General features: G+C 44.6%; 1 protein-coding gene across 6 annotated transcripts in view; it reads right to left on the bottom strand.

Moving 5' to 3' along the window:
- The window catches only part of LOC112215975 (sterile alpha motif domain-containing protein 11), an 89,316-nt gene that overhangs the window by 45,853 nt on the left and 20,432 nt on the right, over positions 1–23,031 (bottom strand). For all 6 annotated transcript variants that reach the window (XM_042299397.1, XM_042299396.1, XM_042299395.1 and 3 more), the window contains one exon: positions 14,306–14,415. In XM_042299397.1, the coding sequence (XP_042155331.1) occupies positions 14,306–14,415 (110 nt within the window). The remainder of the gene's footprint in view (positions 1–14,305; positions 14,416–23,031) is intronic.

Raw genomic sequence — 23,031 nt, 5'->3', positions numbered from 1 at the left:
GATCTGTGTCTGCACCAAGTGCTCTCACTACTGGTGTCCCCCAGGGCTCGGTTCTAGGCCCTCCTCCTCTTTTCTCTTTACACAAAGTCACTCGGCTCTGTCATATCCTCACATGGTCTCTCCGATCATTGTTATGCGGATGACACTCAACTACTCTTCTGCTTCCACGTGGTGACACGCTTCTCTGCGTGCCTGGCAGACATCCCAGCTTGAATGTCGGCCCACCACTTCAAGCTCAACTTCGACAAAACTGAGCTGCTCTTCCTTCTAGGAAAGGCCTGCCCGCTCCAAGACCTCTCCGTTAAGGTTGACAACTCCACGGTGTCCCCCTCCCAGAGTGCAAAGAACCTTGGCGTGACCCTGGACAACACCCTGTCGTTCTCTGCAAGCATCAAAGCAGTGACTCGCTCCTACAGGTTTATGCTCTACAACATCCATAGAGTACGAGCAGAAAGCAGCGCAGGTCCTAATCCAGGCACTTGTCATCTCTCATCTAGAATCCTGCAACTCTCTGTGGGCTGGGCTCCCCGCTTGTGCCATCAAACCCCTGCCACTTATCCAAAATGCCGCAGCCCACCTTGTGTTTAACCTTCCTAAGTTCTCCCATGTCACCCCGTTCCTCCCCTGGCTTCCAGTCAAAGCATCATCTTCAAGGCCCTACTGCTTGCCTACGGAGCAGCAAGGGGAACTGCACCTCCTTGCCTTCAGGCTCAAACCCTACATCTCAACCCGAGCACTACGTTCCACCAACTCTGGTCTCTTGGACCTCCCACCCCTCTTGGCCGTCCCATCTCCCGTTCAGCCCAGTCAAAGCTGTTCTCTGTCCTGGCACCCCATTGGTGGAACAGTCTTCCCCCTAAAGTCAGGACAGCAGAGTCCCTGCCCATCTTTTGAAAAAAGTCTGAAAGTATCTTAAATAACCTATGGCGCCTCCATAAAAATAATAATAATAAAATAAAGAATTCCACTTCTCCTTTCCCACTAGCACAGACTTTACTGATAAGTACTTTGTTGGGGGAAAATGTATTTGATACAATTGTGATGTGTTGTTGTCTCACCTAGCTATCTTGAGATGAATGCACTAATTTGACATTTCTGTGGATTAGAGCATCTGCGAAACGACAAAATTTTTCATTGTAAATGTGATAGGAGAAAACTGAGGATGGATCAATGATGTTGTAGTTACTCCACAATACTAATCTAAATGACAGTGAAAAGAAGGAAACCTGTACAGAATAAGAATATTCCAAAAAATGCATCTTGTTTGCAAAAAGGCACTAAAGCAATACTGCAAAAACCGTGTCAAAGCAATTGACATTTTGTTCTAAATAGAAAGTGTTATGTTCGGGGAAAATCCAATAGAACACATTACTGAGTATCACTCTCCATATTTTCAAGCACGTTGGTGGCTGCATCATGTTAAGTGTATGCTTGTAATCCCTAGCACAGGCAAAATCTAAAGAGGAAAACCTGGTTCAGTCTGCTTTCCACCAGACACTGGGAGATGAATTCACCTTTCAGCAGGACAATAACCTAAAACACAAGGTGAAATCTACACTGGAGTTGCTTACCAAGAAGACAGTGAATGTTCCTGAGTGGCCGAGTTACAGTTTTGACTGATATCTACTTGAAAATCTAAGGCAAGACCTGAAAATGGTTGTCTAGCAATGATCAACAACTACTTTGACAGCTTGAAGAATGTTGAAAAGTATAATAGGCAAATGTTTTCCATTTATGAATGTGTTATTCAATGCGTTTCTATGGGCCAAATTCAATATTGTATCAAAAAATAAAACAAAGGGGTCCTAAAATTCAAATAACTAAATGATCCACGGTATGACCAGATGTTAGTTTAGTAGAACCCACCCCCAACAGCTTAGACTTTTAGAGGTTTAAAACGTTGGTGCTTCCATTTAACACCAAACCCGCCTTAAACCAGTCTGAGCTCTGTTAGCTCAAATGCTATCTCCTTAACTCCCAACACCAATGCTTATAACCAAGTTTGCTACTTTGCTAATTCTCCTGCTTGTTTTCCCTCAGCCATCCATTCAAAACTCCAAAACTCCAGGGAGCCTTGTCCTGTTCTGCCCTCTGGCCAACTGTATAGGAAACCCACTCCCTTCCAGGATAATGAGGGATGAGAATGGTGTATTTGGAGAGAAAGAAAGGGAAACAGCCTTCAACAGAGGAAGAACCAGCCTAGGCATCTTCATAATCTACCACAGAAGCCGTCAAGCAACCACAGGGACATCCTCTGTCTCGTTCTCTCTCTTCTCCTCTCTTCCTTTCATCCCCATCCCTTCTTTCTTTCTCCTCTTTTTCTCTATATTTTCTTCCCGTGGAGGGCCCGCTGACAGCTCAGACAGCCAGACTCCTTAATTCCCCCTCTTATTCTGTTAATCTGTCATCTTTATCAGGCTGGGGGGGGAAGTGGTGTGGGGCTGGGGAAGCGGGGGGGGCCTGGAGCTGTGGCCCCCGATCAATCTCCACATTACAGCTGACAGAATGGTGCTAATGACTTATTGATCCCCCCTCTGTGAGCTGGGCCTCCGCCGGCCCTGAAAGCCCCTCATTGATTGGCTACGGACCGACGGGGGATAGGGGGAGGGAGGATCTTCCGTTCATACTGAGAGAGGGTTCACCACCGCCACTGCCGAGCCACACACTTGCATTAACACACACGCTGTTCCTCTCTCCCACAGCGCAACCTCAGGGGACCAGAGATAGATGGGGGTGGGGGGGCAACGGGAGAGATTAGAGATTTGGGAGTGATTTTTATTTGAGTTTTATCTAGAATAACCCATGAATTTATAGGAGAGGGCTGGGTTCACCCACTGTATATCAGTGATCAGGGTGCGTGTGTGTCAAAGTTTTGATGTCCAGATAAATGTATCACAGTGGTGCATGAATTCTATGATGGCATGATGGCTAATATGCAAGATCACCAAGAGTCCTCTGAGTCGTTTCCAGTCACAGAGTGAAGCAAGGCTGTGTTCTAGCAACAACTGAGATCCACTTCAACTACCGCTTTGATGGGGGGCTGTTCAACCTGAGGAGGATGCATGCCAACACAAAGGTTGAGGCGGTGACTGTCTGCGACCCAGAGGTGGGTAGTAATGGGCTACAAGTAACGCGTTAGATGTACTTACACTAGTCCTTGTCTAGTTACTCTTTGTGGGCTGTACTTGTACTCTTACTCAATTAATTTCTGAAGGACGTAGTTAACTTTTTACTCTGTTACATTTGACCAAATCACTTCAGGTACATAGCTTTATATTATTATATCTTCGCTGTCAGATTAAAACCTTGTCACTCCAAATGTTATTTGTATTTTTTTTTTACATGAATCGGTACTATTGGTTCCCCCTTTACGTGTGTAAGAACGTTTCACGACCCCTTGACCAATGAAATGCATTCAAAATATCTTGTCATCAAAACTCTTAAGTCGAGTGGCTTTCAAAGTTGTCTGTCAAACTCTGCATCTCCACCATGGCCCTTGAAGTGAAGTGCACATCTTCACTCCTCGGGACAATTTTGTTTCTGGTTTCTTAGTCAAACCCACAAACGTATAAGTTGCACTATAATTACCTTCTGCCTTTGTAATATTATATATTTCTGGAGTAAGATTAGTATTTCTCTGATATAATTCTGCTGTTGAAATTGTGTTTGAGGGCGAGCGCAAATTAAATGGCAAGGTAGCTAGCTAACTAGCTGGCTAGTTTGCTTTGGCTAACCCAGAATCTGACAGAATGTTTGCTGTTTGGTTTTTAGCTCCCCATATGGCCTCTGCTTGTTGGCGAAGTGAACTAGCCACCTTGTCATTTGCATAAAGTGTGAACAGATAAATCAGATGTGTGTGGCAATAGCTAACTAGCTAGCTATCATATTAGGTTGCCTCTAGTCAACAAGGGGGTGCACGTTTTGGTTTTTGCCCGACCACTACACAGCTGATTGAAATAATCAAAGCTTGATGATGAGTTGGTTATTTGAATCAGCTGCACTCCATTGCTCTCTCAATGTGTGTGTATGTGTGGTGTGTGTTGTGTGTGTGTCTACATTCAGTTTTTAGCCCTATAAGCACATCTGTCATATAGTGAAACATCTCAGTAAGCTTGTTGTGCTTACTGCGATGTGCTTATATAGCCACTAGAAATAAATGAGTGGCACAACCGAGGGGGAGGAGAATGGGCCAGCCAAGCAAATAAAATACCCTTCAAAGAGGAAAGGAGAGGTTCGGAAGAGGAGGCTGGAGGGTATATCCTACCTAGGAAAAATATTATTTGAGTTGTCTATGGCAATTATTATCTGCACTGTTTGATTATTTATTACTTACATGATTCTTAACTGAATACCTACCTTGATGTTTAATTCCATCCGGAAATGTGTCTGATTTGCATACTAGTAACATGATTGCGTAACGATGTGTGCTGAGAGTCGGGAAGCAAGTTCAGGGAGTGAGTGTTGAAATAAATAAATGAAACCAACACGTAACACAAACAACACACAGACATGACCCAGGAACAGAAACAATAACGCCTGGGGAAGGAACCAAAGGGAGTGACATATATAGGGAAGGTAATCAGGGAGGTGCGCGTAACGATGGTGACAGGTGTGCGCCATAACGAGCAGCCTGGTGACCTAGAGGCCGGAGAGGGATCACACATGACAGTAGCCCCTCCCTGACGCACGGCTCCAGCCGCAGGATGCCGACCAAAAAGATGATCCCGGGGATCAGGAGCAGACCGGTCACCTCTGCTGAGGCGCGGGAAACCTGTCAATCCGACTGAGATGAGGGAGCCTGGCGATCCAGCTGAAGCATGAGAGCCTGATGAACCTACGGAGGCAGGGGAGCCTGGCGATCCGGCTGAGGCATGAAAGCCTGATGAACCGACGGGGGCAGGGGATCCTGGCGATCCAGCTGAGGCGTGAGAGCCTGATGAACCGGCGGGGGCAGGGGAGCCTGGCGATCCAGCTGAGGCATGAGAGCCTGATGAACCGGCGGGGGCAGGGGAGCCTGGTGATCCAGCTGAGGCATGAGAGCCTGATGAACCGGCGGAGGCATGAGAGCCTGATGAACCGGCGGAGGCAGGGGAGCCTGGCGATCCGGCTGAGGCATGAGAGCCTGATGAACCGGCGGAGGCAGGGGAGCCTGGCGATCCGGCTGAGGCATGAGAGCCTGATGAACCGGCGGAGGCAGGGGAGCCTGGCGATCCGGCTCAGGCAGGGGGGCCTGACAATCTGGCTGAGGTATGAGAGCCTGATGAACCGGCGGAGGCAGGGGAGCCTGTTGATCTGGCTGAGGCAGGGGAGCCTGACAATCTGGCTGAGGTATGAGAGCCTGATGAACCGGCGGAGGCAGGGGAGCCTGGCGAACTGGCTGAAGCATGAGAGCCTGTAGCGGATCCCGGACCTGACATCATTCCCACTGACACAAAAAACAAAAAACACTCCCTGATGCTTCGGTTAGGTGAGGCGTTATTCTGTATAGATGTGCGCTGAGAGTCAGGAAGCAAGTTCAGGGAGTGAGTGTTTGAATAAATAAATGAAACCAACACATAACACAAACAAAGCACAGACATGACCCAGGAACAGAAACAATAACGCCTGGGGAAGGAACCAAAGGGAGAGACATAGATAGGGAAGGTAATCAGGGAGGTGATGGAGTCCAGGTGAGTCTGATGACACGCAGGTGCGCATAACGATGGTGACAGGTGTGCACCATAACGAGCAGCCTGGTGACCTAGAGGCTGGAGAGGGATCACGTGACAGATTGATAGTGAAATGTCGATATTGATTGTTTGTCTGTTGCAATACTTACCTGATCCTCCTTGATACATTCTGAGTAAAAGTGAAACATCACACTTGGTGTTAACTGCTTTAGTAGGCTACGCATTCACCATGTACTTAAAATTAGATTGTGAAATCCATTTTCATTAATGCTATTAAAATTGTGAAACTATTCCAATGTCTCAAGCACCGTTTATGTTTTTATGAAATTGAGGACAGTAGCTGGTTTCCATCCAATTTGCGACAGATTTTCATGCAAATACTACAAAATTCGCATTACGAAAATATGCACATTTTCCCTCCAGTGATGTGCTTCCACCAAACGGACTTGTTGCAGACACAAAATGTACTTTTTCGCTTAAGTTTTCATGTCCCGGATAAAAATGTAATGTTCAATGAGTTTCTATCGCATTTGCGTTAAATAGCAAATGTGCACATGCCCTCTAGCCACCAGCTCACAGATACAGTGCGGGTAGGCTAGTCTGCAGGATGAGATTAGGGGATAAAAAAAAATGTTTTTATTTGTGAAAACAGCTGTCAAGCATCGATCATCATGTCACCAGAATAAGAACCTCAACATTTATTGGAAAGGAGCATCAAGCTCTTACCATGCACCGCCCTGTGAAGTTCATCATCATTTATTTCATATGGAGCATCATTTTAACTGAATGGTTTCCTGAATCCTAGTGGGAGGACCACACACCATGTCATCGCGTGACTTCAAGTTTACTTCCATATGATGGTTATTAGATCAATATTTGCGCATAAAGGCATTTACACCGCCATTTCTCGCATAATTAATTGTACTGACACAAAAAGATCCCACTATGTTGAATGAGCAAATGATCTGCTGGCATCTATGAAATTGTACCGAAGTTTCCATCACAGCTGTCGTGATTTTTTATATACGGTGTGACTTTACTCATATAAAAACTGTGGATGGAAACGTGGTTAGTGATAAATATTAAGTCAACTTTGAATAAGACCGTAATTGAAACTGTACAGCCTGTCAGTCTTCATTGGAGACTACCTGTCCTGGAGGACATCTGCAGGATGGTGCTGGCAGGCTTAAATAATAAATAAATGTCAAATCAATTGCACCAAGTTGTTGTTCTTTTTGTTTGCTGTCACAATTTCGCATAAGGTGTAAAAAATGTCCTAACTAAATTTGGATCTAGCACTTACGTCGTTTTCTGACCGCATAATTGTTTACTTTGACTCGAGGGCTGCTTTTACAATAGTAAATTACAATCTAAGTAACAGTACTCTACCCGCTTCTGCTGCGACCTCTTGTCTGCAGACCACTAGCTCCTGGCTCACCTGCTGATCTGCAGATCCTCATGGACAACTTTTCATCAGCCCTACAATCAGTACAAAGAAGACTGACGTTATGTATCAACCTGACCCTGGTAATCCTTTACGTGGACCCAACCATCTCTGTGAAAGGTCAGAAACTGTCAGCTACGCAGCGGTCTAAGGCACAAAATCACAGTGCTTGAGGTATCAATACAGCCCCAGGTTCGATCCCAGGCTGTGTCCTAGCCGGCCGTGACTGGGAGACCCATGAGGCGGCGCACAATTGGCCCAGCGTCGTCCGGGTTAGGGGAGGGCTTGGGATTTCCGTGTCCCATCGCACTCTAGCGACTCCTGTGGCGGGCCGGACACCTGCAAGCTGACTTCGGTCAGGTGCGGCTGGCTTCCGGGTTAAGCGAGCAGTGTGTCAAGAAGCAGTGGGGCTTGGCAGGCTTGGCAGGGTCATGTTTCAGAGGATGCATGGCTCTCGACCTTCTCCTCTCCCGAGTCCCGTACGAAAGTTGCAGCGATGGGACAAGACTGTAACTACCAATTAGATATCACGAAATTGGGGAGAAAAGGGGTTAAAACTGTGGACAAATTCACCTACCTTGGTAGCACAATGTCCTGTGCTGTTCACATAGACAATAAAACAAACATCAGGATCCCCAAGGCTAGTGCAGCCTTTGGCCATTTGCGAGATTCGGTGTGGGAAAGAACAGGCATCAAACTGGCAACAAAACTGAGGGTTTACCAGGCAGTTATATTACCAATCTTTATTTATGGCTGCGAAACCTGGACAGTCTACAGTACCAACGCCGTACCAGGACACTTAATCACTTTCACCTGAACTGTTTGAGGATGCTACTGAGGATCAAGTGGCAGGACAGAATCCCAGACACTGAAATCCTCAGCCATGCCGAAATGACGAGCATTCCCACACTGCTTATGGAAGCACAGCTCAGACGGGTGGGCCATGTGACCAGGGTGCCTGCTACCTATCTCATTAAGCAGATCTACTTCAGAGACATGAAGAATGGGAAGCGAGCACAAGGTGGGCCCAAAAAATGCTTTAAAGACACCCAGCTTTAACATCGAACTAAGCAAATGGGAAAGCCTTGCTCGGGATAGTCCCACCTAGCGGAATCTCATCCAGGATGGCGCTACCACCTCTAAAACCAGCAGGACCACAAATGCCATGGTGAAGAGAGAACAGAGCAAGACCAGTAATAACAAAGCCGTCGGTCAGGAGACTCTACCAAAGTACCATGTCCAGTGTGCCAAAGAGTGTTCCGGGCTCAGATTGGTCTCACCAGCCATCTGCGCCCTCACCGTACCCCAGACTCAACCCAATGAATCGTGTCCTAGTCATCATCAACCTATGATGGACGATCAGGAAGTTGTGTGAGGTTTAATAGGAGTACGATGGACCAAGATGGTACTAACACTCCTTTTGAGGCAAATAATACCCTGTTAAAAAGAAATTTGGCCTTTAAAACACACAAACACAAACCTCCCTGAAACCCCCCGACACACACATCGTCATCTCCTCTATAACTACGTCTGGGAGTCTGAACGAAGAGAAAAAAAGTGATAAAAAAAACACCTTATCCGCCCGTTAGAATCTTTCTGGTCTGACCGCAGAGCCAAGGTTTACAGTTTCCACAGGCAGCCAGACGCTAAGCCCGGCGCCCCTGCTCTCTCCCATCCTCCTCCCCTCCCTCCCTCCCTCCCTCAGCCCCAGAGTAGCCAGAGGCCTGGGAGGTGGACGGTGGAGGGAGGAAGGGAGGAGAGGAAGGAGGAGGGGGGGAGTCAACCCTCCTGTCTGTCCCTCAGATTTAATTAACGGCCCACTCCGGCGCGGAGACGGCCCAGCAGCCTGCTTCCCTTTCCTTTGACTCATGCACACAGACACGGGCACACACACACACACACACTCACACACTGCCGCCACACCCGCTGTCTGCCCTCCCCTGATACCGGCACCACACTCATTCATCGCTCTCTCTGTCTCTTTCTCCCTCTGTCTTTCTCCCTCTCCAAACTTTTCTTCCGCTACACAACCTATCCCCTTCTCTCTGCCTCTGTCTCTCTCCTTCTTTACTTCTCTCTGTTTCTCTCTCCCTCTTTACTTCTCTCTGTCTCTGTCCCTCTTTACTTCTCTCTGTCTCTCTCCTTCTTTACTTCTCTCTGTTTCTCTCTCCCTCTTTACTTCTCTCTGTCTCTGTCCCTCTTTACTTATCTCTGTCTCTCTCCCTCTTTACTTCTCTCTGTCCCTCTTTACTTCTCTCTGTCTCTCTCCCTCTTTACTTCTCTCTGTCTCTGTCCCTCTTTACTTCTCTCTGTCTCTGTCCCTCTTTACTTCTCTCTGTCTCTGTCCCTCTTTACTTCTCTCTGTCCCTCTTTACTTCTCTCTGTCTCTGTCCCTCTTTACTTCTCTCTGTCCCTCTTTACTTCTCTCTGTCTCTCTCCCTCTTTACTTCTCTCTCTATCTCTCTCCCTCTTTACTTCTCTCTGTCTCTGTCCCTCTTTACTTCTCTCTGTCTCTGTCCCTCTTTACTTCTCTCTGTCTCTGTCCCTCTTTACTTCTCTCTGTCTCTGTCCCTCTTTACTTCCCTCTGTCTCTCTCCCTCTTTACTTCTCTCTGTCTCTGTCCCTCTTTACTTCTCTCTGTCCCTCTTTACTTCTCTCTGTCTCTGTCCCTCTTTACTTATCTCTGTCCCTCTTTACTTCTCTCTGTCTCTGTCCCTCTTTACTTATCTCTGTCCCTCTTTACTTCTCTCTGTCTCTGTCCCTCTTTACTTCTCTCTGTCTCTCTCCCTCTTTACTTCTCTCTGTCTCTGTCCCTCTTTACTTCTCTCTGTCCCTCTTTACTTCTCTCTGTCTCTGTCCCTCTTTACTTCTCTCTGTCTCTGTCCCTCTTTACTTCTCTCTGTCTCTGTCCCTCTTTACTTCTCTCTGTCTCTGTCCCTCTTTACTTCTCTCTGTCCCTCTTTACTTCTCTCTGTCCCTCTTTACTTCTCTCTGTCTCTTTACTCCTCTCTGTTTCTCTAACCACAGGCCTGTTATGGAAGTTAGACACAGAGTGGGGAGTGAGCTGAATAAAATAACTGATGCTACAACAGAACAGAGAGCAGATAGTACTAGATTATAGTATTACAGAGGTACAGCACTAGAGTCAGAAGTAATGTCTGTTTGGGGGTGCATCTCAAATGCCACCCTATTCCCTATATAGTGCACTACTTTTGAGACCCTGGTCATACAGGGAATAGGGTGCCATTTAGGACCCAGTCTGGGTCTCCTCTGATACTGTCGCAATCCCACCACAGCCAGAGTCACCGTTGAAATAGTTGATATAGAAAAAGTTCACACCATGACATAATAGCTACAGTGCATTCGATAAGTATTCAGACCCCTTTACTTTTCCCACATTTTGATACGTCACAGCCTTATTCTAAAATGGATTAAATTGTTTTTCCCCTCATCAATCTACACACAATATTCCATAATAACAAAGAAAAACAGTTTTTTAAAATTGAGCAAATTTATGAAAAATAAATCAAATGAAATATCACATTCACATAAGTGCTCAGACCCTTTACTCAGTACTTTGTTGAAGCATCTTTGGCAGCGATTACAGCCTTGCGTCTTCTTGGGTATGACACTACAAGCTTGGCATATCTGTATTTGGAGAGTTTCTCCCATTCTTCTCTGCAGATCCCCTCAAGCTCTGTCAGGTTGGATGGGGAGTGTTGCTACACAGCTATTTTCAGGTCTCTCCACAGAAGTTAGATCGGGTTCAATTCCGAGCTCTGGCTGGGCCACTCAAGGACATTCTGAGACTTGTCCCGGTCATTGTCCTGTTGGAAGGTAAACCTTCTCCCCAGTCAGAGGTCTTTAGTGCTCTGGAGCAGGTTTTCATTAAGGATCTCTCTGTACTTTGCTCCGTTCATCTTTCCCTCGATCCTGACTAGTCTCCCAGTCCCTGCCGCTGAAAACATCCCCACAGTATGATGCTGCCACCACCATGCTTCACCTTAGAGATGGTGCCATGTTTCCTCCAGACGTGACTCTTGGCATTCCGACCAGATAATCTTGTTTCTCATGGTCTGAGAGTCTTTTAGGTGCCATTTGGCAAACTCCAAGCGGGCTGTCATGTGCCTTTTACTGAGGAGTGGCTTCCATCTGGCCACTCTACCATAAAGGCCTGATTGGTGGAGTGCTGCAGAGATGTTTGTCCTTCTGGAAGGTTCTCCCATCTCCACAGAGGAAGTCTGGAGCTCTGTCAGAGTGACCATCAGGTTCTTGGGCACTACACAATCCTGTCTCTGAGCTCTACGGACAATTCCTTCGACCTCATGGCTTGGTTTTTGCTCTGACATGCACTGTCAACTGTGGGATCTTATATAGACAGGTGTGTGCCTTCCCAAATCATGTCCAATCAATTGAATTTACCACAGGTGGACTCCAATCAAGTTGTCGAAACATCTCAAGGATGATCAATGGAAATAGGATGCACCTGAGCTCAATTTTGAGACATAAAACAAAGAGTCTGAGTACTTATGTAAATAAGTTATTTATGTTTTTTTATTTTTTTATAGATTTGCAAAAATGTCTTAAACCAGTTTTCACTCTGCCATTATGGGTATTGTGTGTAGACTGGTGAGGAAAATATTTAACGTAATACATTTTTGAAGAAGGCTGTAACGTAACATAATGTGTAAAAAGTCAAAGGGTCTGAATACTTTTCGAATGCACTGTATAACATTTGAAACGGTTTATACAATCATGACAAGAATGGTCAAAAAATGATTCAAAAGTTTCTGTCAAGTATTAAAACTTTTCAAAGCTCACCATATTCATCTACACTCACCAAAACTGATCAAACCAATAAGGTGTGTTCATTCTCTGTCCTATTACCTCCATGTGTCCCAGTGTTTGCGTTTGTGTGCGTGTGTGTTTATGTGTTTGTGTGTGTGTACTTGTTTGTGGAAGTATGTGTGTGTGTGTGTTCGTGTGTGTGTGTATGAGCACACATCCCCATGTGTGTGTGTGTGTGTGTGTGTGTGTGTGTGTGTGTGTGTGTGTGTGTGTGTGTGTGTGTGTGTGTGTGTGTGTGTGTGTATGAACATGCACTACTGTGTATGTGAGTGTGTCTCTCTCTAATTTCACCGGCAGACAGAATGTGAGCCAGTGGCTGATGGGATTGGACTTGTTTACAGACACAGATCGAGCCGCTTAGCCACCCTGTTAAATCTCCCTGTAATGCTCAAACTGACAGATTTTAGGCCCAGGCCCCCTCCGGCGCAGGCCACACCGCGCTCAAATCTCCCTCCCTCCCCCCTCATATCCCCACTACCCATCCCTTTGTGTCTTTCTCCATTAAGATTACCATTCACGAGCTCATTTCCCCATTAAGCTTAGCAGCCGATTAGACAGGTCTTTTTGGGAAATTCGTCCCAAACTGGGGTCTAAAAACACTGGGTGTCTGGGACTATAACACCCCCGTGTCCCACGCAAATGAGGAAGGATAGGCAGACACCCCTCCATGCCCTCGTCCCTCCACACCTCCACCCCTCATCCCTTTGTATTAGCAAACTGTATGGGCAATTAAGCTACTAGAGGGATGAGCTCAGAGAGACAGTGTAGAGGACGAGGTGTTGGATTTGTGGGATGATTATGCTACATGTATGACCCTCTGACTAATGGGATGAAGAGGAACAGACCGTCCACAGGGGATAAGGATCTGCTCTCTGAATACTGTACTACTTGACCATGGTAAGGGTACTTTATGGGTTAAATCTGAGGGTTGGTCAACTTTGTTGGTAACTCTTGATTAGTTTGTATTGGCTGTTTTAAAGGAAACCAGTTACAGTTTCTCCTGACCCATAGACTACTTTCAGAGTGAGGAACCATCTAACCTCAAGTTGTAGAATCCTGAACTTCCCTTTTAAGACGACCTTTATAAAGGACATTTGACACTAAGGTAAAGGGGATACCTAGTCAGTTGCACAACTTAATGCATTTAACCAAAATGTGTCTTCCGCATTTAACCCGACACCTCTGAATCAGAGAGGTGCGGGGGGCTGCCTTAGTCGACGTCCAAGGCACCCAGGGAACAGTTGTTGTTGGAGGTTAACTGCCTTGCTCAAGAGCAGAACAGCAGATGTTTCACCTTGCCGGCTCAGAGATTCAACCCAGCAACGTCTCGGTTACTGGCCCAACGCTCTTAATCAATAAGTTACCTGCCACCCTTTACAAATGTAACAATGTTTCACCACTTCTTCTGTCATCTGTGACTCACCTCCAGCCTTGTGATCTTTCTTGTGACAAACTGTATAAACCGAAACTCAGCTGATCTAAGCCTATTATTAACCCGCAAACCAGCAGGTCCCCACCTAACCAACATTTGTGACATAGTTTGGGTTAAAAATATATATATAATTGCCAGTTTAAAAGGACAGTATGTCCTTGCAGTACAACAAGGCCCTTCCAGACATCTCTGACTACTAAAACATTTGGGGACTTCCGACATGGCTAATCCCTATGATTAGTAGTGTATGTCTGCTGAATAGAAAACACACACACACACACACACACCCTAAACACACATGTGCAAAAAGCATGATATGTAAGGACAAAAAAACAGAAAAGACGCAATACAACACCCAACAGCTAGAGTATCTAAATACCAATTCACTCTATATAATAAATATTACACAAGTATCTATCTGAAAGCATACATAGTCCAACATTCAGTCTAACTCCGGACTAAAACAGCCTAATTTCAAACTAAAACAATCTGATTCGGAACTACTAAAACTAATGAAACAGTGTCTGGTGTTAGGGGTGTTTAACAGTGGGCCTGTAAGCTGTTAGAAGGCTCTTAGCTTAACACACACCATGGTTCCTTTATGCCCATGAAACTGGATTAATGGCAAACAAAGCTATTTATTTAGTGGTCATTTAAAACAGGGGGTTAAGGAAAAACCTGGAGTGCAATAGAAAAGGCAACAAAAATTACATTTAGTAATTGACTTGAGAGCCACCTTCAGGAATCAGTAATAAGCTTATAGTAAGTTCCCCAATCAAACAAATGACAGAAGATTAAGGGACTAATGCATAATAGTGATTAATTACTCATGGTAATAGAAGAATACGTAACCTCATTACAAATATAAGGAATACGGAGAGAGAAAAATAGACAAACACACATGTATCCTACCTGTGTGTCCTGTGTTGGTGCTGAGGTCGGTGGCGGGCTGGCTCTCGGGCATGCCGTGCTGTCTGGTATGGTGGAGGTTGGAGATGATCGTAGAGAGGTCACTGTCACGACTGAAACACAGACAGAGTCAGGGGGTTAGCAACACATATTGCTTTACATGACACATTAAAACACAACAAGGCGCACACACACATAGTAACACAACATAGCAAAAAGCACAAACAAAACAAAACAAAAAAACTCCAACAGGGGAAAGACACAATGTACCATAACATGGCACAACACAACAGCACATAGCTACAGCTACAGTTAATTAAATATGTCACATCACAACTCAAAACAGCTCCATTCTACCTCGTCACTCACAACACACTTCATCCTTGGAAGAAAAATCTACTACGCAATTAGAACAAAACGTAATGCAGGAAATGGAGAGTCTGATCTACAGCGAAAGACCACATAAACGCAAGGGTATATCCACACACACAAACCCACCCATCACCACATACAGCTGTGTGCGCACACATATACACGCTCTCGCGCGCACGCACTCACTCACGCACGCACGCACACACACACGCACACGCACACGCACACACACACACACACACACACACACACACACACACACACACACACACACACACACACACACACACACACCCCTGTACTGACCAAGAACCTCTCATCTACCCACTGTATTTCTGTATACTGTAGCAATTGGAATTGAAACAGACTTCATGAGTGGCTAATCAACCTGTGTGTCTATTCTTCCCTTGTCTTTGAGGTACAATGTATTCGGAAAGTATTCAGACCCCTTGACTTTTTCCACATTTTGTTACATTACAGCTTATTTCTAAAATGGATTTTAAAAAACTGGGAGACCAGTCAGGATCGAGGGAAAGATGAACGGCGCAAAGCACAGAGAGATCCTTGATGAAAACCTGCTCCAGAGCGCTCAGGACCTCAGACTGGGGCGAAGGTTAACCTTCCAACAGGAAAACAACCCTAAGCACACAGCCAAGACAGCGCAGTAGTGGCTTTGGGAAAAGTCTCTGAATGTCCTTGAGTGGCCTAGCCAGAGCCCAGACTTGAACGCGATCAAACATCTAAAAGGTCTGAGTAAAGGGTCTGAATACATATGTAATTCTGATATTTCAGTTGAAATGTTTTTAGATTTTTGGCAAAATTTCTAAAAACCATGTTTTTGCTTTGTCATTATGGTGTATTGTGTGGAGATTGATGAGGGGAAAAAATATTTAATACATTTTAGAATAAGGCTGTAACGTAACAAAATGTGGATAAGGTCAAGGGGTCTGAATACTTTCCGAATGCACTGTATGTATGACACCCCAATGACAGACTCCTAAGCACCAAGCACTTTTTGGTGTCATCCCTACTCATCTTGAACTTCACAGTAAGATACTTTATTCAACACATTCAGAACTCAACTAAGTCGCTTAAGAGCTTAAAATTAGATTAGTGTTCCCCCAAATTCACACAGGAGAAGAGACCATTTTGTAGTCTCTGTCTAGATACACTACAGTGATTTTATTTATGTATGTACCTCATTGTTTAAAACATTCAAGTAAAGTAAACTGCAGAAGGCCAACTGGAATACTGAGCCTCAGTCAGTCTGATTCGCTAAAGGCCAGACAGTTCAAATAGTATTTTGTTTACTTCAAATACTTTAGCTGCATTCGACTGAGCTTGCCTGGTGCAATGGAACCAATAACACAGTCCCAAAAGTGCAAAACCTGCCCATCGGGCACTCCAGAACTCAGTGAAACGTATTAGGTTACAGGGACGATGCACATTTAGAAACATTTCGGTGAATGTGCCAGTTTGCTAATTTTGAACTGAATTTTGCTGAAAGTATTTGAAAGGAAACTAAACGCCCTCTCTCTCCCACAGTGACATCACTGCCCTAGCCTCTTGTCGAGACCAAACCAGAGGAGGGTTTTAGTGGTTGGGGCTGCCAAATTCCCCACCAGCTCCCTCCAACCCAGCAGCAGCAGACATGGACATAAGTGTGTCATGGAGGTACTTCCACTCAATCTGATTAGCGCTCTGATCGCATTAAAAAAGCATAATGATGGAAAATAGGCGCTTAGCATTTGAGGGAATATCCCAGACAAATTTCTCTGTCGCTATATGACGATGGGCAAACATTTTGGTTCACTAAATGTTGAATTGGTTGTTCAAGAGTGACGTCCTCAAGTGTCTACTTTATTGTAGAAAATACAAAACACAGATAAATCAGATACATCTCATTCAATTAAATCGTGTTCCCCTGTTTCCTTACATCTGGAGCATCAAGTCCAACTGAATATGTCCAAATCAAGTTCAGTGAAGATTCTAGTTACATTATAACTTTGTCTAACATGAAAACAGGAGCCATGGAACATTATTGCTAACCAGGAAGAGACAGCGGAGGGTGTCATGGTAACGAGGCAGAGTGGCTGGGGATGGTTCTGATTGGTCAGCACTCCGAGGAGGCCACATGGTTTGCAGCGGCTGGATTCTGCCTTTTTACAGCACAATGATTATAGGCTCCGGCTCGGTAATGCCAGCCTGTCGTGCTCCGAGCTGTTATCCAAATTGTACAGAACAGATGCGGGGGAATTTATTTTGTCTGATTCTGACCACGTTGGGTTACCAGTCGCTTCTCAGTTAACGGGAGTCACTGAGTCAAACTCAAAACAAAACCAAACGCAGATATAACATCCTGTCTGGTTGCTAAGCAAGCGAGGATACTTTTGTTGTGCCCGGACATCACAGTTTTGGTGACACTAGTCCGACTAATCCCTAGACCTAAATCAAAATACTTACAAGTTGTAAAGAATATAACATTTTATTTTTTGACGTCTTTATTACACTCAATTCAGAGGTCTACTTTCATAAGGTTCATAGTCAGACTGCTGGCCAACTCAGATTAGCCATGCAACTCAGGTTCGCACTCATCCAAAATTGAGATCCCGTAACCGCTAGCAACTAAAGCCCCACCTGCTCCCTATCACTCAAAGTGATCGTGATAATGTCACACTGAACTTCTCACTGAGGCTACGGGGTTATTATCCCGTGGCAAAGTAGCGGCGCTAAGCCGTGACAAGCAAGGGCATCGTTAGCACTGGTAATTAGCACACTTTTCCTGCTCTGTCCATTGTGGTTAGCTAAAGAGGGACAGCCCCTCCCCCTGCCACACGAGTGGCCAGGTCAAGGTCATAATCTGTGCCTAGGGCTATAAGGGATGAACATGGGGAGATGTGGCTGTGAGGGGGGCTGGGCGAGGGGGGTTAAGACCTAGCCTCCTGACTCAGCTCTCCCTCATGAATTTGAAGGGGGGGATGGGGGGGTGCAGCTAAGAAGGACATGAGCTGCGGTATTATCACCCAGGCCGCACACTGGAGACAATCATCTCATCCTCGGCTCATCCTTAAACTGCTCAATACCCCCCTAATCATCTTTAGTTGGTCCAGCCCACAGGACAGACAGACTGACAGACCAACAGACAGAGAGACAGCATGACCCAGATGCTACTACTGTAATAGCCAGGTCCTAATGCAAGGTAACTTTGACATGGATTACTATGGACACTACATGTATTCATAAGCAGCATAGAAAGGAGGTTATTTTCATTGCTTCCTGTTTGAGAATCAGAGAGAATCAGAAACTGGATCCATTTAATCCAATGAGCTTCGAAATCTACTCATCAAAGATGAATACTTTTAGAGAACTCTTAGAGAATATTGTTGTGAGTTTAGCCAGTAGCTAGGTTTCCATCAGATTTTCATTCGGATATTCCCAAATCTGCATAAAAACAATATGCTCATTTTCCCACCAGATATGTGTTTCCATCAAATGAACTTCTTGCGGATAAAAGGATGTGCATGATGATGTATTGCACATAAAAATACATTTTGCGGTTAAATTCAAATATACTGAATAAAAAAAGTTTCCATTGCATTTTCAACTTGTTTGTTGTTGCTTCATATAGCGAGTGTGCCCACTCTGGTAGTGGCATGTGCGTTCTAGCCAACAGCACTATCTGCGCGCAGTTGGCTACAGCGCACCAAAAGCCTACATGATGAGATTATTATTATGGACAAAAGGGCAAGATTATTTTTATTTGTCAACTGGCAGCCGAGCATCAATTATCATGTCACCAGAATAAGACCCCTGATATTTATTGGAAAGGAGCATCAAGCTCATCACCTTACACTTTTACCATCCTGTGAAGTTCATCATCATTTATTTAATCTGTTGCCTAATAAACTGCATGCTTTCTCGATGAGTCGTAGTGGGAGGACCACACAATGCCATCATGTGTCTCCAAGTTTACTTCAGTATGATGGTTATTATATCAATATTTGCGCATAAAAAAATTCCACAGACATTTTCTCGTGTAACGGATGTGAAATGGCTAGCTAGTTAGCGGTGGTGTGACCTAACAGCATTTCAATCGGTGATGTCACTCGCTCTGAGACCTTAAAGTAGTTGTTCCCCTTGCTCTTGCTCTGTTTTGTGGGTTTCAGTTGTCGATGTGTGCAGAGGGTCCCTGGTTCGGGGCTGTTACACTTGCATAATTCATTTTACCAACACAAAATATGTGTTGTGCTTGTCTAGCATATTTAGTTTTGTCAACATTTGGAAAGTTTACTAAAAAATGTTCTGTTTTCATCAGGCCTGTCATGACATTTTTTATCCGATGTAATTCAATTGCATAAAAAGGTTGGATGGAAACCTAGTACGTATAATGCTCTCTAACATCCTTTATAATGACTTATAACATATTATAACACTGACCATAAGCATTAATAATAACTCATAAACTGTTATAAAACTCATGAACTACAGCAGGACCCAAACAGAAAATGGCTGCCATAGAAAAGGCTCAATGGGAAAGCTACTGGAACTTCCTCCAAAGGGAGATGGCAGCTGCTGCTCTGACATTACTACAGGAGACACTACTGACACTCTCCAAATGCCATGAAAAGCATCTTCTCCTGGCATGGGACCAGAATAGCGGAGGGTGACCCCCACGGTGCCACGCTGTGACATTGTCAAAGAGGAGCCGAGGTGACAAAGCTGGAGGGCATAGTGTGAGCTGGCACTGGCTGGCACGGGTTGGCAGTCTGGGCACCCCGATGCCATGTCTGACACCACGACTGAGACCGCATTGACAGACAGGGGTATTGGGGGGGTGGGGGTGGAAGGGGAACGCGCACAGCTGCCATGGTGGGGCAGAGGAGTTGTCACGCAGGTGTAGAGAGAGGCAGCTTGCATTCAAAATAGCACCCTATTCCCTATATACTGTAGTGCACTACTAGAGCACTTTAGTCAAATGTAGTGCACTCTATAGGGAATAGGGTGACATTTGGAACACACCCGGAGAGAAGACAGCTTGCTTGGAACAGCTGGTGCCTGCAGGTATGCTGCTACTGCAGCGCCCACCCTCCTCCTCCAACCTCAAGACAACAAACAGACCACACAGCCAGCTCCAACCTGCAACTGCAGGTGATCCACAGCCCTTACTCAAGCCAGCCCTGACTCACTCTTAAATATTACCATGTGATATAGGCTCATGCCAATACAAAGGGAGAGTTCAAAAGGAGACCGCTTTAATAACCACTGCTGAATTATCCTCATTCTCCGAATGTAAATATGATGTTTTCTTGAGAGGGAAAAAAACCGAACAATTGTGAAAGAAACTTAGGCTTAATGCAGAAACATGGATTTCGACAAAGAGTATGTTTTGTTTTCAGACAAAGACTTGTGTTTGTATAGCGCTCACATTTGGATGGAAAGACAGTCTGCAACTGTGGCAGAGCAAGAAGAGGGAGTCATAAATGAACCCAGAAATAGATCCATAAATAAATAACAACAGGCCAGGATATCTCTTGGGCTTTCCCTGTTGTTCCTTACAGAAGCTGATGTGGGGTCGATAAGGCTGCAGAGAGAGAGGAAAGTACAATGAAATAAAAGAGTCTGCCATGTGGAGGCTTGGTGTGGTTTTCTACCTAGGTTAAACTGAGCCAGAAAATGGTGTCTGAATCTAATCTCAATGTTTATTGAAGTAGATGTATGTTGAATCATTGATCAAAACAAATATTCTCCCAAAGGTCCTATGTGATATCAGATGTTGTTTCGATTATGATCTATTATCTAATATTAACTATAGACCGAGTTGTCGCTTTGTGCAGAGGCGATATTACGTTTTACAAAGTAAATGTACGAGTCCAATGACCATGATAATTTGGGATTCAATTAAACAATTCTTCAAAACAGGGACATAGATTCAAAACAGAACAAGATTCTTTAGGACTTTAAACCCTAAAAAAAAGCACAAGAGTAGGTTTCCTATAGTACATAATCAAACAGCGTTTTTGAACAGCCCCCTGTTTAAGGTACTACCCTCTATATGGTTAAATGGAGAGACAGGGAAAACTCTGTTCTTGTTACAAACACTTCCTAATCTGTCATTGGATTGTTGGAACCCTGTTGCCATGGAGAAGCGGTGTGAAAGGAGCAAATAAGTCTTCAGCCTTTCTCCAGGAAGCTTGAAAAAACTTGATGTTCACTAATTAGTGCTTTCGGTGAAAGCCTTTTTCAGGAATTCTTCTGTCGCCACAATGTCCCCTTGCTGGCTTTAACCTTAGACACAATTCACCAAGAACACCATAAGAGGAAAACTTCAAAGGAGTAAGAAAAAGGTTAACCCTAAGCATTTGTTAGCTGTACGTATGTCATACGCGATTCAATGTCAGCATGAACAATACAGTACTATTACAATATTCATAGCTTTTGTTTTAGGAGCAAATTGCTGTCTATAAGGAGAGGAGCAGACACAGGCCAACCTATATTCATGGACTAAAAAATGAAACTTAAGAAAACTGTCTGGACAATTCTAAGACAATGCTATAACTGAGTATAGGGCTCATACCTATGTCTACCAATTCCCCCACTACACAACTGTAAACACACATCTTTCATTCTTACCTACTGGTTTTATGGAATGCTACCTCCAACAAACTTTATCTTTGCGGATCTGAGGTTTATCCCTCAGCGAGCATTATTGTTGCACCTGCATAAATCAATTCACCACAATTACATTTTCTCTTTCTACAATACTAAAAAATGACATAAGACAACATTCTAATTTACACAGTGAATAAATTCCACTTCAGTACATACCAGCCTTGTCAGTTATCGTTATGCTAGTAGAGGTTCAACCTCTAGCACCTTGCACATGAAAAATTAGCTCTGCTATCCAGAGAGGGCCTGGACACCTTGCAGGAAACTAGTTCCACCTACACAGAGTCACAGCGCAATGTTGTGGTGGCTATGTTAGCATCCGGCAGTTCGCGGAAGGCTATGCCTGGTGGAAATGGGTATGGCAGCTTTGTACAATTACCTCTCTCTCTTTGTCCCCCTGCGGAAGGGCCTGCCACCACCACCCTCATGACAGCCTCCCTCCTCCCATTTCCTCCCATGTAATCTCCTTAGACATTTATATTACACAAATAATACTGCTCTTTTCCCTTCAATAAGAAATGGGGGAAACATTTTGCTTTTGAAATAGGAATAACTGTATCGTTGTATATATGAAATAGAAAAACATTACGCACGACTTAGTGAGATTTCCAGGGCTATAGACGTATGTGTTGTGTGGCTTTTTTCTCCAGAGGGTGCCACCTAAAAGCCCAACGTCAGCAGGTGGAATTTAGTTAACCCTCTCCCTCAGCATTTTGGAGTCAAAACCTTGTTATCTACACGACGTCCAACTCAAACAATACTCAGGTAGGCTTTGTTTTCCCTTGGGTATAAGACAACTAAGCTACCACCGTCAAATATTTAGTGACGAATGTGATTACCGATTGCCTCAATACACTTGCAAGCCACTCCATGCAAGAAGAAAAAAACCGATTGAATATCTGACTAATCATCAAACACCTTTGTCTCGCTGTATTGGAAGCTTCTGTTTCTATGGTATTTGTTTTCTTATCAGGATCGTGTCTCCTCCCTATTCTCTGGTTGTGTCTTTGCAGTTTGAGTTAAGGGAGAGAGGGACTACCCCACGCATCGAAGACATTTAACCTTTGTTCCAGATGCGCCGGGTTGGACCATTAATCATTGAGTGGGTTCCCCCGGTTCAATCAAGCCTCAGGGGGTTTTCCTGGGTTCTAAAGTGGCTTGGGCACTCTTTGCTTACTCAGCAGGAACGATGCGCAGTTCTCCGCACTGTTCTGGTGGGCCTACTGAACTAATCACCTGTAAAGCCGATGGCCATTAACATTAATCCGGTTAAAAGATATAGAGCTCTCTAATGAACTTGACAAGTCCTCTTCAAGGATGTCAACACCTCCGAAGACCTTTCTGACAACTAGGAAATCCTGTTACTACGTAGCCACAGTACCTTAGCCTGATCCAAGAGCCTATTCCTCTGTGTTATAGCACGTCCACGCGGTAACATCCAAACCATTTAAAAAGTGCTAGGTCAATATCTGATTGTTTCAAATATTTTTGTAATTTTGCAAGGAAAATATGAATGAACGTTAAATGGTCTATAGGTCGAAGGTATTTCACTTTAATATTCTTTTAACCTTGACGATGCAACTTAGCAAGGGAGGTCACAAAAACAGCAAACTCCTGATGAAACCCTAAATTGATATACAAGTGGACCATACCGCAATGTTTTTCAATTTAATCAGGTATTTTTCTGCATC

Source organism: Oncorhynchus tshawytscha, linkage group LG16, assembly GCF_018296145.1.
Source record: "Oncorhynchus tshawytscha isolate Ot180627B linkage group LG16, Otsh_v2.0, whole genome shotgun sequence".
Taxonomy (NCBI): Eukaryota; Metazoa; Chordata; class Actinopteri; order Salmoniformes; family Salmonidae; genus Oncorhynchus; species Oncorhynchus tshawytscha.
Note: the sequence above shows the minus strand (reverse complement) of the source record. Positions and strands in the feature narration are given on the sequence as shown.